Source organism: Zalophus californianus, chromosome 7 (assembly GCF_009762305.2).
Source record: "Zalophus californianus isolate mZalCal1 chromosome 7, mZalCal1.pri.v2, whole genome shotgun sequence".
NCBI classification, from domain to species: domain Eukaryota; kingdom Metazoa; phylum Chordata; class Mammalia; order Carnivora; family Otariidae; genus Zalophus; species Zalophus californianus.
The window spans coordinates 16,131,753-16,149,057 of record NC_045601.1 but is presented as its reverse complement, the minus strand read 5'-3'; the positions used below and the strand labels follow the sequence as shown (position 1 = coordinate 16,149,057).

At 44.8% G+C, this 17,305-nt stretch overlaps 1 protein-coding gene across 12 annotated transcripts in view; it reads left to right on the top strand.

Annotated features, from left to right (window-relative positions):
• PLEKHG1 (pleckstrin homology and RhoGEF domain containing G1) overlaps positions 1-17,305 on the top strand; it is a 220,157-nt gene that overhangs the window by 182,417 nt on the left and 20,435 nt on the right. For all 12 annotated transcript variants that reach the window (XM_027602566.2, XM_027602557.2, XM_027602558.2 and 9 more), the window contains 6 exons: positions 2,844-2,890; positions 6,630-6,780; positions 10,252-10,383; positions 12,776-12,958; positions 13,044-13,139; positions 13,376-13,462. In XM_027602566.2, the coding sequence (XP_027458367.2) occupies positions 2,844-2,890; positions 6,630-6,780; positions 10,252-10,383; positions 12,776-12,958; positions 13,044-13,139; positions 13,376-13,462 (696 nt within the window). The remainder of the gene's footprint in view (positions 1-2,843; positions 2,891-6,629; positions 6,781-10,251; positions 10,384-12,775; positions 12,959-13,043; positions 13,140-13,375; positions 13,463-17,305) is intronic.

Here is a 17,305-nt window from a genome sequence, read left to right as displayed (position 1 = left end):
CCCTCACCCCTCTGGTGTGCTCTCTCTCTCTCTCAAATAAATAAACAAATCTTTAAAAGAAAAAAAAAGAACTGTAAAATTAAAAATTGATCACTGATAAGGGAGGGATAGACCAAAATGGAAAGGAACAGAAGCTAGGCTTCTTTGAATATGCATTTTCTTATAGAGTTGACCCTGAAATGATGTAAATATTTTTTCTCATAATTATAAAACTAAAGTTAAAAAGGCAGTCTCCAAAAAACTGAAAGCAAAATGAAATGATGAGCCTACTGATATAGCCACTTTGTGGCATAATCACACAAAAGAAATCCCAATTGATTTTAAAATAGACAATGGAGAAAATACAGCAAATACACTTTTAACTGTTGTCAGTAATGATACCAAATACGGTGGTGTTGGTATTGTTATGCTGAAATCGAGTGTATTGTGGGATAAAACAAATGAGGATTTATGTTAGTGTCATTGAACTGGATTTGGTAGGAGACAGAAAACACAGGGTAATCATGAGGCTAATTAAAAACACTGTAATCCTGAATCAGAATTGCACGTTTGAACCAAGAATGTATTTTATGTTTAAAAAACACCATATTCCTAAGTCTGTCCACTGAAAGGGCCTAGAAATAACGATTAACCCAGTGGCAAGACCATCTCTGATACCCAGACTGTGGTCTCCAAATACAAGTTGCACCCAAAGGGAATCAGGGCCCCGTGAAGAATAAGTGTGGGCCAGGAAATGTATAAGGTGGTCTGGAACATCTTGTCATTCCAGAAAACAAGGAAGCTCCCGGAATCTGTAGGTCAAGGTCACGAATACTAGAGAAGAGGCTCCTGCTGATCAAAGCTGGGATCATTTCAGCATCAGTAAAGATAATTAATTAGAAACAACTGAAACCCATTAAATATGTTTATATTCATGAATTCACAGTGATTAAAAAACCCAGAATGGTGGCTTTTGTGGGATGCTAGAAAACCAATGCATTATCTTGAAAGCAGAGGGAAAGAATCAAAGCATTCATACTGTCTTTCCCATACCAACTACAAACTGCAGGGTAACAGTTAATAGAAGGAAGTTCCTTTTTTTGGAAAGATTCTGGCTAATAAATGAGGAAGGAATAGCAGAGTCAGAGATATCACCTTCCGGCAGCTCCTAATGCATTAATGGATCAGGCAATAATGACCAGTGGTGGTTAACATCACAGAAAGAGAGACAACCAGACGTTCTGTGCCTCCTGATGGAAGCACGATACAATTATGATGCACTCCTGCCAAACTGTGGAACTTAAATCTATCCGATCTCCCCTGAACCACACCAGTGCAGGGGGCAGGGGAACATATTAACGGAAACCGTAGGGATATAACCGGCAAAACAGACCATGAGAAACTCTGTAGGACAAACCATCTGGTTTCTTCAACTAAATTGCAAGGGGAAAAAGGATAAAGGGAGGAATTTATCGATTAGAAGAGTCTTAAGAGATACCAGCTGGTTGCTTTGTGGAGTTATTTGGACTCCAAATCAAATAGGCCAACGATTTAAAAAAAGAAAAGAAGATAGAAGTTTGAATAGTGACTGTTGAATATTCACATTATGGAATTATTTAAATATGATAGTGGCATTGTGGTGATGCTTCTTTATAAAAGTCCTTATACTGGAGATATATACTAAAATATTTACAAGTGTGGTGATCTGATATCTAGAATTTGCTTCAGAGGGATGGGGAAACAGCGTAGTAGGTGGATATAGGTCATGAGTTACTACTGAGGTCAGGTGATGGATACTTGGTGATTCATTATACCATCCTCTCTACTTTTATATATATATATGCTGGAGACTTTGTATAATATCACATTTTAAATCTAATCCTAGTCAAGTGAACAGAAAGGATTCTAAGTAGACATTCCTTTTAAATAAGAAAAAAATTAAAGCATTAACATTACAAAACAAAAGTCACTGTCTTGGAGTCACATGTGAATCTAGCATGAAGTAGCTTACGAAGTAAAAAGAGCAGAATATGAAATACCACCAAAATAACGTAATGTCTCTTTTTCATAATGTAATTCCATGTTAGAGTTTGCAAAAACAATGACTCCTGCTCTCAGATAATTTTCAGTTTAGTAGAAAAGAGGGGGATTCCGTGGTTCAATGAGCAATCTGTGCCAGATGAACACCATATGACCCCTACCTTGCAGGAACTCACAGCCTAGAGCGGGAGACAGAGAGGCAGAGAAAACGTCGCTGTCGTTTGGTAAATGCTACTAGAGATTTGGGTGTTGTGGAAGCCCAGGGTAGGAGCAGTGGGCTCTGCCCAAGCTCCAGGGAGGCTCCTTGGAGGAAATAAAGCCTAAGTTCAATGTCAAAGGAAGCATAGTGGCTATCCAATACAAGAGGTAGGAAAGACAGTGGGCAGAGATAATTGTATACGTGAGGGCCTGAAGGTATATGGCAGCTTTCTTGTGCCCTGCACATACTTCAACCATGTTCTTACCACCCTAATTAAATTATCTACTTCTATTTCTCTTTCACGTTGCAAATCTACTGGAGGACTATAAGTACCTGGGGCAGAAACCTTACTTTCCTCCTCTTCCTTTTCACCTTCAGATTCACCTAACATAGCAGGTGCTCAGTAAGTGTTTACTGACCTCAGATGAGTTCAAGTCGAGGTGGATTCTAGTATGAAACAAGGTAGATAAAAAGCCATAGGTCATTGCCATGGGGGCTCAGGCAGGCCTGCGTGATGACAGAGCCAAATTTATGGGTATGAACGGTATTTCTTTTTATTGTTTTTAAATGCCTACTGATGCCTGTGCTTTTTTTGCCTCTGAACATCTCTTTTGTTTCCTTGCAGAGTGAAGATTTCCACATTTACACGCAGTACTGCACTAACTATCCAAGGTACACGTTGTCGATACGCAGCTGTGCGTCTCTGTGTTTGCATCCTGGTTCAGGCTGAGGGGTCCCGTGCATGCTGGTGGTAGGCGTTCTGTGCCTGGCACTGCGCTGAATGCCACGGAGAGACCAACACAGTGTGCTGAGAATGGATTACGGGGTAGCCAGATAGGGATCCACTCAGCTTAGGGACTCCCGGGGGAACCAGTGGGAGGGACATTGTGAAAGACCATGAAAGAGACCAAAAAGATCGTGAGGTGTCTAATTCTTGCCCATTACCGCTCTTGTATGTGTGGCACGTTTTGAAGAATTTGGGGTGCCCATAGAATGAGTTTATATAATCTAGCTGGGGATAAAATATCTTATATTTTTACTATATAAGCTCTGAGAACTATGTAAAAAGGACTCCTCGTCTCACCTGGATCTTGGCGTCAGTTTTGCTGACCCAGGGAGCCACACAGCGGGACGGGGCGGGAGGGGGGGGGTGGGGTCCAGGGAGGGCGGGGTTCAGGGAATGCCATATGGACAATATCATGACCATTTCAGTAAGGGAGCCAGGCCCAAGGTCACTGTTGTCATTTCTTTTTTTCAGCAAAAGACTTTTATTGAGCATTTCTTGAGTCCTGATCACTGTTAAATGCTATAAATGCAAAATGTTGTTGAATTTAACTTGCACAATAATCCAGAGATGTCAAGGGATTCCAGAAAAGCGAAGCATCCATCACAGTGCAGGGCACGGGATGATAGGTTCTCAACAGTTGCTTCCTCATCATCGCCCCTGCCCCAACCCAGTGTATGCACGAAGGAACCGAGACTCCGATAGTTTGCTGATTTTACGAGGACCACATAGCTAATGGGTGGCCCAGCTAGGATTTGAATCAAGGTTTCTCCAACCTCCGACCTACAAGGTTTCTACTACATCCTTGTAAAATTTCTCAGCAGAACTTGAGTTGCTATCTCAGGGGACAAGCTGGGAAGATAAGAGCGACAGGCTCTGTTGTCTGTCTTGGTGGAAACCTGTCCCTAAGGCTAAGGTGGGTAGCAGGATCCACCTAGAAGCCAGTAGGCTGCCCTCCCTGCCCCCACAGCTACCACAGCAAGGAAGAAATAGGACCCCTGTTCTGAAGTGGCCTCAGAAAGCCAATTTGGAGTCAGAGGCATGAAGCCAGAGGCCGAGACTTACGTACAAATACTTTCCACTGGAAGACTGTAGTCTCCCTCTCTAAACATCGGTCAGGATATTGTGCTGTGGGGATTTATTTGGTTAGCGGCCGACCGCGCTTTTCCCAGGTTTCCCTAAAAACCAAACAAAACCCACCAAAACCCACATGCCAGTTAATACGCTACCACCATATCCTTATCATAGACACACCCATAGTTTACACAGTTTCACTTAATGCTCTCTCCTGTAGTATTTGTTTCCACCTCTATGCTGAAGGTAGCAGAAAATTGTAGGATGCACCAACTAAATCCCATGAACCGGAAGCTAAAATCCAGCATGGCACCACACCCCAATCCAGAGAAATCACAGAATCGGCCTTCAACTTCTCCACTCGGCATCAAAGGGGGAAAAAAAAAATTCAAACTCCAAAGATTTAACACATTTCTTGACCCCATTATCAGCATGGGAGACCCTGGAGGGGCTTGTCTGGGGGATTATGTCTGTATAAGTTTCATTATACACATGTCATTTGAAGAAATGACTTCTGAATTTGCAATTTGGGAAGTTTATATTAAGAAGATTTTTCGGACTTAGTAATAAGAGAGTACAAAATAAAAGGCAGCTTTTTCTCTCTGAGGCTGCTTCAGGGTCAAAAGACAGGCAAAATCACTCATGCAAGAACACCATGGAACCTGGTCCCAAGCCCACTGTGTGTTGGCAGGAAATAGGAACTAATATCCTTGTCTTCTAGCAACTTTTAGGGGTTTTTTTGAGCATCAAACTCAACTAAATGCAATCGTGGAATAGGGTGTTAGGGAAGATCAAATCAGTAAATACAAATTAATGTAGTACGGACTCAGTCGTGTGTAGTGGAAGCTAAAGATGCATGAGAGAAAGGAGTAGTAAGTCCCAGGGAGGAGAGTTAAGAACAGTTTCTGTGAAGAAGTGTGTTTTTCTATTTGGGTTTTTTTTGTATTTTCATGTTTTCTTTTTTATCGTATATCTTCAACTTCGAAGAAGGAAAGAAACAGGTTAGCAGAGAGATGCTCACAAGGCATGCTCAGTGAAGCAGGCGTGTCCGGTTCTTGCCCAATTGTGTGGTTTTCATATTCATAGAAGAATATTTCCTCTTGGCTCCTTGTCTCCAATCCAGTTTGCTTTCTGAAGCCCTGGTCTCCTTTTCCCTATCTTAACAAGCCAAGAGTGCCAGGTGTTTCAGCCCATCTGACAACATTTCTTCTCCCTTCGGATCCAGGCTAGAGATATTAAATGTCGCCGGCACACCTTGACAGATGTCCACCTTCTTCATACCAGTCACGCCCCAGCAGTTTCGCTGGGAAGAGACACAAGCCCTCCCTCCTTTCCCGAAGGAGGGGCCCAGGCCCTGTCAGGTCATTGTCCTCAGATGTCTCCCTGGGCCCTGAACCGGGAGTTCAGTGTGCTCCCAATTTGTTGCAGGTGTCCTGTCCGTGGGCACGAGCTGAAGCCTTCAGATGGCCAAAGGGCAACTGGGCAGCCGATTCTGGCCCTGGAAGAACCTTTAAAAAGACCCTCGGCTACATGATAAGGAGTAGTTTTGAAATCTCAACTTCTGGGGGGAATAAATCCGTTTGGACAGATAATTCTCAAAGCAGATGGGCACAAAAGTGATTCTAATAGGTTCATTAAGAGACCTCCACTTCACTTCCTTCCAAGGAGTCTAATTTGGCCCTAATTTTCTAAATTAATCCTGAAAACATATTACTGCCTTGGGGAGAGGGGCTGAAATCACTTCCACCTGCTTTCTTCTAAGTTATGAGACCATACGATTTTAATTTACGCGTGTGTGTGACTTCACAAGCCCACTGGCTTTCATGTATAAGATATGAACACTGGTTCAACTATTCCCCTGGGGTGTTAGGGGGCTATACTTACTACCTTTGGGGAAGCTGGGATGCAGAAGGAATTCTGACCCGCTTTCCAAGTCCACTGAGGCACACTCCCGACGAAGTGAAGTTCTCTAGCTGTTTCAGAAACTGTCTTTAGAGCGATCTGTTCAGAGATTCTCAAAGGGAATTTAACTTGTGGGCCACAGTCTCCAAAGATCTGCACAGGGTATCATGCAGTTTGTGCATTCTACAAAGGCAGCCGGCAGAAGGGGTGACAAATGTCCGGCACGGGGCTGGCTCTACTGAAGAAGGAGCTCCTTTTTTCCTAATATAGAGGTGCCCCGGCCTTGCATTCTGGCCTGTGGAGACTGAATACAGATGTGTGTTTCGTGCACCACACAGATACCCATATGGGATGCAACTGGGGGCTAACATCTGACTCAGATCCCCCTTTTGCCAAGCATGTGTCCTGGCCGGGGACTTCATCCCTAGAAGGGAGGAGCTTGCTGCTTAGAAACCATCTGTCCATGTGCAGCCAGCTTTTTCTTGTGCCTTTTTCTAATGCATCCACCCAAAGAGACACCTTTTTCTAACTTGTCCAGAGGCATTTTAGTCTAGCTATAGCTCTGTTGCTGCCCCACCTGTTTTAGGACATTTAAAACTTACATACCCATCTCACTATTACAACTGAGATAAAAACGTGTCCTTCCTGCAGGTCAGTGGCTGTGTTAACAGAGTGCATGCGGAACAAGATGCTGGCCAAATTCTTCAGGGAACGTCAGGAAACTCTGAAACACTCTCTGCCTCTGGGGTCCTATCTCTTGAAACCAGTTCAGCGGATTCTCAAATATCATCTCCTTTTGCATGTAAGTTTCTGCCTGCCCTTGAATACTTTCCAGGGGATGGTGATTTTGTGCATTTATCCTCCATTAAGCTTCGGGGAAAAAATATCAGAACAGGCTGTGGACATATGGAAACGTTTTCCACACTCATACTTTACAACGGACTAATCTGCTTTGAGGAATTAGAGATATTTATATTCTGGGCCTACAGCCCCATTGACACCAGCCAAGTGAAAAGATTCATTTTAGCTCTGATTCTGATAGGGCTTAGGAATACCTCACTCTGGGCAGTGAATGGTTTCAGACAGAGCTATCACCGTAATGAAAAACAGATTTTTGTGTGTCTTATCTCCACAAGCCTAGATTCAGTAGGCAGTTGGGCAGGAGAGCTATCTGTCATAGATTGGCTTTTGTATGAGCAAAGAGAAGGTGCCGAAAAAGGAGAAGACCAATGAGTGGTGTGATGAATGATCTTTGAGTGGGGCTTAGCATCACTTCATTGTATTTGTTGCATTTCCCATTATTTGTATACAATGCAAGGAGGCTTTATAAACAAGGGTAGACATAGCTCTCACATTCTCATGTCTTCCCTCTAAGGAAGTTGATAAAATCGGGGAAAAGTTTTGTTGCAAGTCATTTCCATTGGGTCAGTACGATTGGATTGCCCTTGTAACACAAGGGAGACCTAGCGTGGTGGTTAGGGGCCAGGCTCTGGGTTCAAATCCTGTAAATTGTCCATGTTCACTGTAGCTCACGGGCAGTCCATAAAAGTGAACTATTGTTTTTGTTTAATTATTTTCATACTACATTAAAGTCTTGAAATTTGAATCCAGAGCTCTTATCTGTATCACCATACCTGCAATTTATATATATCTCTTTTTAAATGATTCCAGGTTCCCAACTTAGATAATCATTCCAGTTTTGCTCAGTTCACACACATGTACAATTTTAAGAACGCTTATGGTCCAACTTTGCTAGAAATTTCTCAACTTTGTTTGCCTGGGTGGCTCATGTTTGGAGAATCCTGTGTCCTGTGAAGCCACATCAGGAATATTACTTTAATTGTTAAACTAATATTCATGACCTCTTAGATTAGTGGGATTAATTTGCTAAACCAGTGTCCAAATAATGCTGAGATAATGCCTGTCCCAGGATAGATCTCTGCTGGACTCTGCTAATATGGCATTTAAGACTAGTATTTCTCAATAATCTCTAAATATAGCCTTCTAGATAGTTAGGGGGCCATTGATCAAAAGCAAAGTCTAAGATGGCAGTTACTTAAGCATGTGAAACATAGTCAAGATCCTTACAAAAAAGTAATTAATAGGGAAAAATAGCTCTTACCCTCTAAATTAGGAACTGGTGTCTTAGTTTAGGCTGCTATAAGAAAATACCACAGCCTGGGTGGCTTCAACAGCAAACATTTATTTCTCACAGTTCTAGCGGTTGGAAGGCCAAGATCAAGGTGCAAGTCTGGTCAGGTTCTGATGATGTCGCTGTCCAGGGTTGCATTCTTGTTTCATTCTATAGTGGAAAGAGGCAAGAGAGCTCCCCGGGATCCCTTTTATAAGAGCACTAATCCCACCCATGAGGGCTCCACCCTCATGACCTAATCACCTCCCAAAGGCCCCACATCCTGAGACCAGCACAATGGGGGTTAGGATTTCAACATGTGGCTTCTCGGGGGGACACAAACATTCCATCCATAACAGCTGGTAATGAAGAACAGTGGTTAGATTAATCAAAAACTAACTTCTGGTTGCCTTTGAAGTATTTTTGCTTTTATGGGTGATTTAGAGTGTTCCTTCTGTGTCATTTACATCACTTCAAAGTTGTGTAGCCAACCATGAAGATCCGCACAAGAATACACTCTGTACTCCCGAGTCTGTTTGTTGTTGAACAGGATTGCCTCTCAGACCAAAAGAAGAAATTATTATTATTTTTTTTAATCTGCTGTTGATCTGGAGCTTACCTGGGAGCTGTTATTTTAGCGGTATAGTTTCATAGTACCTTTCTAACAGCTGAGTCTGAACGTGGAAAGAAAATGCAAATTCCTTCCCAGTTTCAAGCTTAGATGGAAAACTTGAGTATTTAGTAAAAGTAAACAGAGATTTATGAAGTAGGATTATAAAATAATGGAACTAACCTTCATAAGTTATACCGTAAGATTCAACCTCCATCCTTTGGCTCAATGACATCATCAATGTCCCAGAAATGATCTCATTGACTATAATATCTTCTTACTGTTTTACATAATTTATGTAGGTTACTGTTATTGTTTTAAGAAGATAAAGCTTCAACTTAATAAGCATTTATTGACCACCCAGCTCTCTGGTGTTACTATTGAGTAGATAAAGAATTAAATAAGTGATACAATAGTCCCTCTCCATAAGAGGCTCTTGAGGGGTCTAGGGACTTGTGTCTTATGTGCTGGAAAGAATTAGAGCAGAGATCATGTCCCTTTCGTGGCCCTAGGATTGTGGAACTCCAGTGCTAAGCTGAGTGCTGATCCCCAGAGAATACTTGAACCATGAGATCATCCTCGACACTCTGAAGACTTGTCTTTTGTGAACTCTCTTTGGGGCTGTAAAGCCTTGACTCGGGTGCCTGGGTGGCTCAGATGGTTAAGCATCTGCCTTCGGCTCAGGTCATGATCCCGGGGTCCTGGGATCGGGTCCCGCATCGGGCTCCCTGCTCCTTGGGAGCCTGCTTCTCCCTCTGCCTCTCTCTCTCTCTCTCTGTCTCTGTCTGTCATGAATAAATAAATAAAATCTTTAAAAAAAAAAAAAAAAACCTTGACTACATGAAAAGGCACTTGCTATAGACGTACTTTTAAAGATAATGTCCAATGGTTTAGTCTGTTACGCAGTCCTGTGTGACACCTTTATTTCCTCTGGGAGAAAAAGGAAAGTACGTCTTCTCTCCTGTAGGGGTGAGAACTCTACTACATTGGCCACCAGGAAACTTGCTAGTCCCCAACTGTAATAGCAACTCCTGTATCTGTTAAAACTGGAGCATCTCTACGAGACTTACTGGACTGTACAGTGTTTTCTTTTATCCTCCTCGTCATGAAATTCTAACCCACTTCTATTTTTCTTCCCCCGCCCCCCATTTTCATTCCTGTCTTACCATTTTCTTGCAGGTATCTCTGGTAAGTCATCTCAGACTCTTAAGGCATGATGGTGGTGTGTAAATAAATAGGCAAAAGTAGGGCACCTGGGTGGCTCAGTAGCCTTCGGCTCAGGTCATGATCCTGGAGTCCCGGGATCGAGTCCCGCATCGGGCTCCCTGCTCAGCGGGGAGTCTGCTTCTCCCTCTGACCGTCTTCCCTCTCATGCTCTCTATCTCTCATTCTCTCTCTCTCAAATAAATAAATAAAATCTTTAAAAATAAATAAATAGGCAAAAGTAAAATACAAGGAACTCATCATAGAGATGCCCTGTGTGAAAAAAAAAAAGTGAAAATAGCTAGTTCTCTCTTTTTTTTTTTTTAAAGGAAATAGAAAATCACCTTGACAAGGACACAGAGGGCTATGATGTGGTGCTTGATGCTATTGACACGATGCAGAGAGTGGCTTGGCACATCAACGACATGAAGAGGAAGCATGAGCACGCAGTCCGGCTGCAGGTAAGCCCTTGAGCTGCTGGTACCTGGCGGAGCTGCGGAGGCACTGACCTATGACTGTGTTCTTTGGGGGTTTTTTTAAGATTTTATTTCTTTGAGAGAGCATGAGCAGAGGGAGGGGCAGAGGCAGAGGGAGAAGCAGGCCCCCCACTGAGCAGGGAGCCAGATGCAGGACTCGATCCCAGGACCCTGGGGTCATGACCTGAGCCAAAGGCAGACGCTTCACCGACTGAGCCACCCAGGCACCCCTACCATTTTCCAAATCAGACACTAAGGCTGCTCAAGTGTTGCATTTCATCCATGATCTTCATTGTAGGTCTCCTTGAAGAAAGATCAGGACATGGCTAATACTGATCACTGTTTAAGGTGATATTTTAAGAGAAGTTACATTATAACTTTTAAACTAAGAGTTTGCTCATAGCCCCTTCAATTACCCAAGTTATAAATTGGAGTCTCCCACGCCCTTATCTTAGGTTAATTACAAATAAATTCTTGTTGGAAGCAACTTTCTCTAAGCTGTTGAAAGGGTTTTTGAGCCTCACTTCCTGTCTCCCTAGTGAATGCAAAATTGTGGGTTGGTACGTGTGTGCTATGGGGCAGGGACTCAGAGAAAGGAGAGCTAAGTCTGGAAGCAGGTTCTTTGCAGTTCCACTTGGGACGAAGCTCACCATTGCATGTTAGAGTCCTCATTTCTAAAATAAGACAGACAAGAGCTTTGCTAAGGCTCCTTCCAGCACCAATGTTTTGGATCTGAAATCCTTGGAGACATTTGATGAATGCTAAGCCAATGATCATGTCCCGGGCACTATTTAAAAACAAAAGGTCAGGTGCCTGGATGGCTCAGTTGGTTAAGCATCTGCCTTTGGCTCAGGTCATGATCCCAGGGTCCTAGGATCAAGTTCCCACATCGGGCTCCCTGCTCAACGGGGAGTCTGCTTCTCCCTCTCCCTCTGCTGTGTGCTCTCTTTCTCTCTCTGTCAAATAAATAAATAAAATCTTAAAATACTTACAAACATACATAAAAATAAATAAAAATTTAAAAAAAGTCGGGGTGCTGGGTGGCTCAGTCAGTTAAGTGCCTTCAACTCAGGTCATGATCTCGGGGTTCTGGGACCTAGCCCTGTGTGGGGCTCCCTGCTGAGGAGAGAGTCTGCTTCTCTCTCTCCCTCTCTGCTCCGGCTCCCTGGCTTCTGCTCTCTCCCTCTCAAATAAATAAATATAATTTTTTTTAAAAAATAAAAACAAAAGGTCATGCGGGCCTAGAGGCTGGTCATAGGCTCCTGCGTGTCCCTGGAGTGAGACATGAAAGCCCAGAGTGACTCCACACTGTGCAGAGCGCCTATGCCCAACTCAAGAAAAAAGACACATTATTCAGCTCACAAATTCAAACAAAACTCTAGGATTCATCTATAGGCAGCCAGAATGTGGTGTGATGCAATTGATGCTCAAAAATGGAGGGAAGGGGACATTCTCATCTTTCAGGCCATGTCCAGAAAAGGTTTAATGTGTCATCAGCCACGTGTTCTGTGGACATAATGTCCATTGCATATTCAGAAATGGCTAAATGACTGGTTTTGCATGCCTTATGAATCCGTTTGGCATTCTGAAGACACTGCTAAATCAGGCTGTGGCTCAGACTTTTATCTCCATTTCGATCCACTTCCACTTTCAACCAGTGAAATTTGGCGTTGTCAATTAAATGCTGTTTGTGAATATTTTCGTTTTTCAAAACAGTAAAAAATCAACTTCCTCAAAAAACGTTGATATGGATGGACAGCAAATCCCAAAGATACTTCAAAGTCATGTTCTCAATTTATGTTTATCAAGTACCATTAAAAACATAGTGGTGATGAACTTCATTTCCTTTCCCCAAATAAATGGGATTAATATCAGGAAATTTCTAAGATGTATCTTCCGTGACTTCTCACGGGCCTTAGTTTTGAGTTACTTATATGTAGTATGGATTTCAGTTTCTGGAAGAAGGTTTGCATGTCAGTCACTCTGCAGGCTTTTTTGCAGAGAATATGGGTGAGAATGTCAAGGGAAAGATGCCTATTGGAGAAGGTCACATACCTGTGGCCCCTTCCCCCTGCTTTTGAGAGACGTAACTGCTGTCTCCAGCCGTAGAAGACGGATTATCAAGGAATGGAAATAAGGAATTGGCAACTCATCAACTAACAACTTGATTCATTTCTGTTAGCCCTTAAGTGACGGCACCCACACCTGTGGATTCAGGTCATGGATCATTAGACACCACTGGACACCAAATAGAGCCATTAGACCCAGTCAGAGATAGTTAGACACTGTTCTTGAGACTCAGCAAATGGGCCACCTTGTTCTCATTGCCACGTCTCCCCACCTCCTGTGTAGTCACACAGAATGGTCACTTTTTCAGGAGATCCAGAGTCTGCTCACTAACTGGAAGGGGCCAGACCTGACCAGCTACGGGGAACTGGTGCTGGAAGGCACCTTTCGCATCCAGCGCGCCAAGAATGAGCGGACGCTCTTCCTCTTTGACAAGCTGCTGCTCATCACAAAGAAGAGAGACGACACGTTTACATACAAAGCCCACATCCTGGTAGGTCTCAGTGTTGGTCATGGGCCAGGGCTTCGTTCTGTTCTCTTCCAAGCGTGCCTCACCCTCCCTCTGCTCTCATGCTCAGTGTGGCAACCTCATGCTTGTGGAAGTGATACCCAAGGAGCCGCTCAGCTTCAGCGTCTTCCACTACAAGAACCCGAAGCTGCAGCACACAGTTCAGGTAACATCAGGGCCCCCCCCCCCCACCGGCCACCCCCCACACACACACCCCTGCGGGGCTCGCTCTTGGAAATGAGGAGCGCCACGTGCCGGCCACGGTGTATTTCCAGAGCCTCTGGCCAGGGCCTTCTGGCCACGCAGTGTATTTCCCACCTTGTCGGAGGGTTATCGGAGGGTCTGAATCTTGTGAGTGGGGGAGGCGTGAGTCGTCTGACTGTCCACATTGCCTTCCGGTAGGCTAAATCCCAGCAGGACAAACGCCTCTGGGTTCTGCACCTGAAGAGACTGATCCTGGAGAACCACGCGGCCAAGATCCCGGCTAAGGTAAGACGATGAGGTCAACAAACAGTAAAATGTGAAGGAATTCAAGGAAGATTCACATGTAGGGAGATTGTCGAAGGTTGTTTTTTGGTTTTGGTTTTTAAGATTTATTGATTTATTTTAGAGTACAAGTAGTGGGTGCAGAGGGAGAGGGAGAGAATCCTCAAGCAGACTCCCCACTGAGGGTGGAGTCCAATACAGGGCTTGATCCCAGGACCCTGAGATCATGACCTGAGCCAAAACCAAGAGCCAGACACTTACCCGACTAAGCCACCCAGGCACCTCCAAAGGTTTTTTGTTTGTTTGTTTTTTATAATTGTTGTTATACTTTCTTTCTGGGCTTGAGCAAAGAAAAAATTAGGAAAAGACTTTAAGAAAATTTCTAGAGAACTAGTAGAATACAGTTGTGAGAAGTGTTCAAAGCTACACTAAAGCACCTATTGTGAACAGAGCTAGCTTAGGTTCTGTGGGAATGCTAGGGGAAAAAAGATACAGACTCAGCTGTGAAGGAATTTGTCGATGAGGGAGCTAGCCATGTAAACAACAAACTGTTTGCTAAAGAGGATGCATTAATAGAGGTATAAGCCAAGTGTTGTGGAAGGATAAAGTGTTCAATTACAGTTGACTGGGGGAAGGAAGGAAATGCCTTTTACCTCAGTCTGGAAGGATGAAGAATATTTTTATTAGGTAGAGGAAGAAGAAGACCAGGCTGAGGGAACAGCATAAACAAAAACAAATGTGAATGGGTGCACCGTGTTCACAGCACGCAGACGGTGCCTAGGTGGAAAGGCTGAGTCCTCAAGAGATGGAGTAGGCGGTGAGGCTGGAGAAGTGGAAGGCAGCCCGCTGGGCTACGAAGGTCTTTGAAGGCACACACCAAGGAGTCTGGTGGTATTGGGGGTAGGAAACTACCAAAGGCTTTGGAGAAAGGGGATGGCATGGTCTTCCCTATGTTCTGAGAGGGGGACCCTTAGGGACAGGGTGATAAGTGAGTTGAAGGAGTGACACTGGAGGGAGAAGAATTAGCAAGCCACCATAGTAGTCTAGAAAAGAGGTGAGGGGCACTTCCGGGGGGCCCCAGCAACAGAGGGGGAGCAGATGGAAAAGCTTTCACAGAGGCAGAGGGAACAATATGTTGCCCACTAGGTGCAGGAGGAGAGAAAGAAATAGGAGGCAAGGATGAGTCAGGGGTTGGGCCCGGAAGACGGTGTTGAGTCCTGAGATAAGCTGCCAAGGGGAGGAACCGGTTGGATGGGAGCGAGGAAGAGCTCTCGCTGCTGCCTGTGCAGGGGCCAGTCAGCCCAGGTGGAAATTCAGGTCTTGGGAGCTGCGGATCTGGAGGCTCTCTTGACACAGTCACTGAGCCCTGAGCTTTGATGGGATGGCCCGTAAAAGTGTGTAAAGGAAAGAACCCCTGAGAACGGCACCATCTCGGTGATCTGCGAGCCAGTGGGGACTTAGAGGACCACCAACGGGAGAGTGACCAGGGAGGCAGTAAGAAAAGCGAAGGGGAGAGATGTGGTGACAATGGAAAGAAAGGGTCTCAAAGAGGGAGAGGGTAACAAGAGTCTCAAATGCTGCGGACGTCACAACAGATTCAAACAGAAACGTAGATATTCAGTTTGGCAACTAAGAGATCAGGGAGAGCTTGCAGGGCTTTGGAGAGAAAAGCCGAAATGAGAAGCAGCAGACTGAGTGCAGACTTCTTTAACAGAGTGCAGAAAAGATGCAAGGTGGTGGTTTGAGGAGAGGCGGGATCAGAGCATGACGCTTGGCGTAGGTGAAGAACACCATGGACGTGACAGTGGGCGGCGGGCAGGGGAAGGGGAGCGTAGTGATAAGCAGAGGGGTGCTCTTCGGAATCCACCTTGGGGAGCTGGGAGGGTGGGATCAGGAGCGCTGGGTGAAAGGGAGGTCTGGGAGGCTGAAACTTCCTTCCCAGAGCTGGGAGAGAAGAAAGCTGAGACAGGACTGAGAACCTTTGAGACGGACTCGAGTGAGCATATGGAGTTTGATTTCACTGGAGTTGGTGATGTTGTCGTGTGTCTGGTGCGAGGAGCCCGGGTGGGTTTGGGCACCTGAGGGAAAGTGGCAAGGCTCGGAACACTTGCTAAAGGAAATGGACCAGTCTGTAGGGATGACTACAATAATTTGTGCATCCAAGACCTGAGGGACGTGGGTCACCAAGGATCAGTGTGGTGAGGTCATTTGGAAATCCGCTCAGCAATCTGGAAGCTAGTGTTGAGGAACCACGGCGCAGGGGAGCTCCCCAAGGTGAGGCTCAGCCGAGCCACTAAAGGGGAAGATTAGCAGCACAGGGGAAGGTGGGTGCCCATCAGCACAGTGAATGAGCATGCTTTCCAGGCTGAGTGGAGAGGGAAGCCAACAGAGAGAATAGGCACGGCTTGAAGGACCGGGGGCCTGTGGAGTCCAAGAACTGGCTTAGAAGGGGTTGAAGATGGAGAGATGGAAATACAGATGTCTGTAGTTGAAAAGGGAACTTTTAGAGTTCTGGGTGCTGCTAAGGTCCTGGGGGCCGCTCTGATTGTGTGTTGCTGTTCTGGAGCTGAGGGAAAGCTTACCAGAGATAAAGTGGCTAGGCGCTAAGGTGAGGGTGGAGAATGGATTGTCCATGTGGTTGGTGAAAAGGTCCTTGCTGGGCTGGGGGAAATGGAGCAGAAGGTGGGTTGGTGGTCATGAGAATAGAACTGGGGCGGTGGGCCGGGGGCGGGGGGTGGGGGGCGGCAGGGAGGCAGATAAGGAACAGGGACATTCCTGAGAAAGGAACATCTATTTTGCTCTGTGTATTTTGAGAAGCATTTGAAGCTCGTTCTCAGGCACTGTCAGCACTGATTTGGTGCCCAGGAAATGAATGTGCATAGGTGTGTGCTTTGAGTTAAGCATGAGTCTCATTTCATCAGGGTGTTGTGAGATGTAAAGGAGCTCATGCAAAGAAGTGATTGTGTTTTCTTCATGGTTAGTTATTCAGTTGCTGGCCCTGTGCCTTGGAATGCCCTGAGCAATGACAAAGTGTCTTTGACATGCCCCACCTACGGTTTACCTGTCTCCTGGGAAAATCAAAGCTGCCACAGGATTCTGAAAGGCCATTACAAAACCAGACCAGCTTGCATACCTGTCTTCTTTCTCCCCCACAAGACGTTTGTATTCCAGGCCATTTTCCCTTTATGCATTAAAATGGTTCATATAGTCACCATAGAATTGCACTTTTTTACCCAAATTCCTGACCCTTTTAGAACTAAAATTATTGTTTCAGCTACAGCGTCTTGAGCACACACACCTACTTTGTATTTCGCCCTCAGCAAAACACCTTCTGAGGAGGGCCTTATTCTCCCCATTCTAGAGAAGTAAAAGCAGAAGCTCAGTGACATTAAGTGCTCTGCCCAAGTTTATACAGCTTGCACATGACCGAGCCTGAGTCAGACCCAGGTCTGTCTGGGTCCAGGGAGCAAGCCTTAGCCACATTGCTCCCAGTGGAAAACACTTATTTAAGACACTTGATCCACTATAATGTAGTAATAATTTTCCATTTTATTTAAGCAGGTTTATTATTAAGTTGAACTTTTCACTTCTTTCTTCAAGACTTCTTCTTAAATCTTTTTCTCCAAAGCTTTCAAAATCTGTTTATTCCTAGTAAATAAAAGAAATGCGTAACGGGGAATTTCTGTAAACCTCAAAAATCGCCTCACCATTCTAACACAGTTAACTTGCACAAGCTGTTGGAAGTTCATTTGTGTGACTCCCAACCTCCTTCCGGTCGTTCAGTTCAGTGATGGTCCCTGGCTGACTCCTAGAGGAAAATATGGGAATAGTACTCTTCTGAAATTC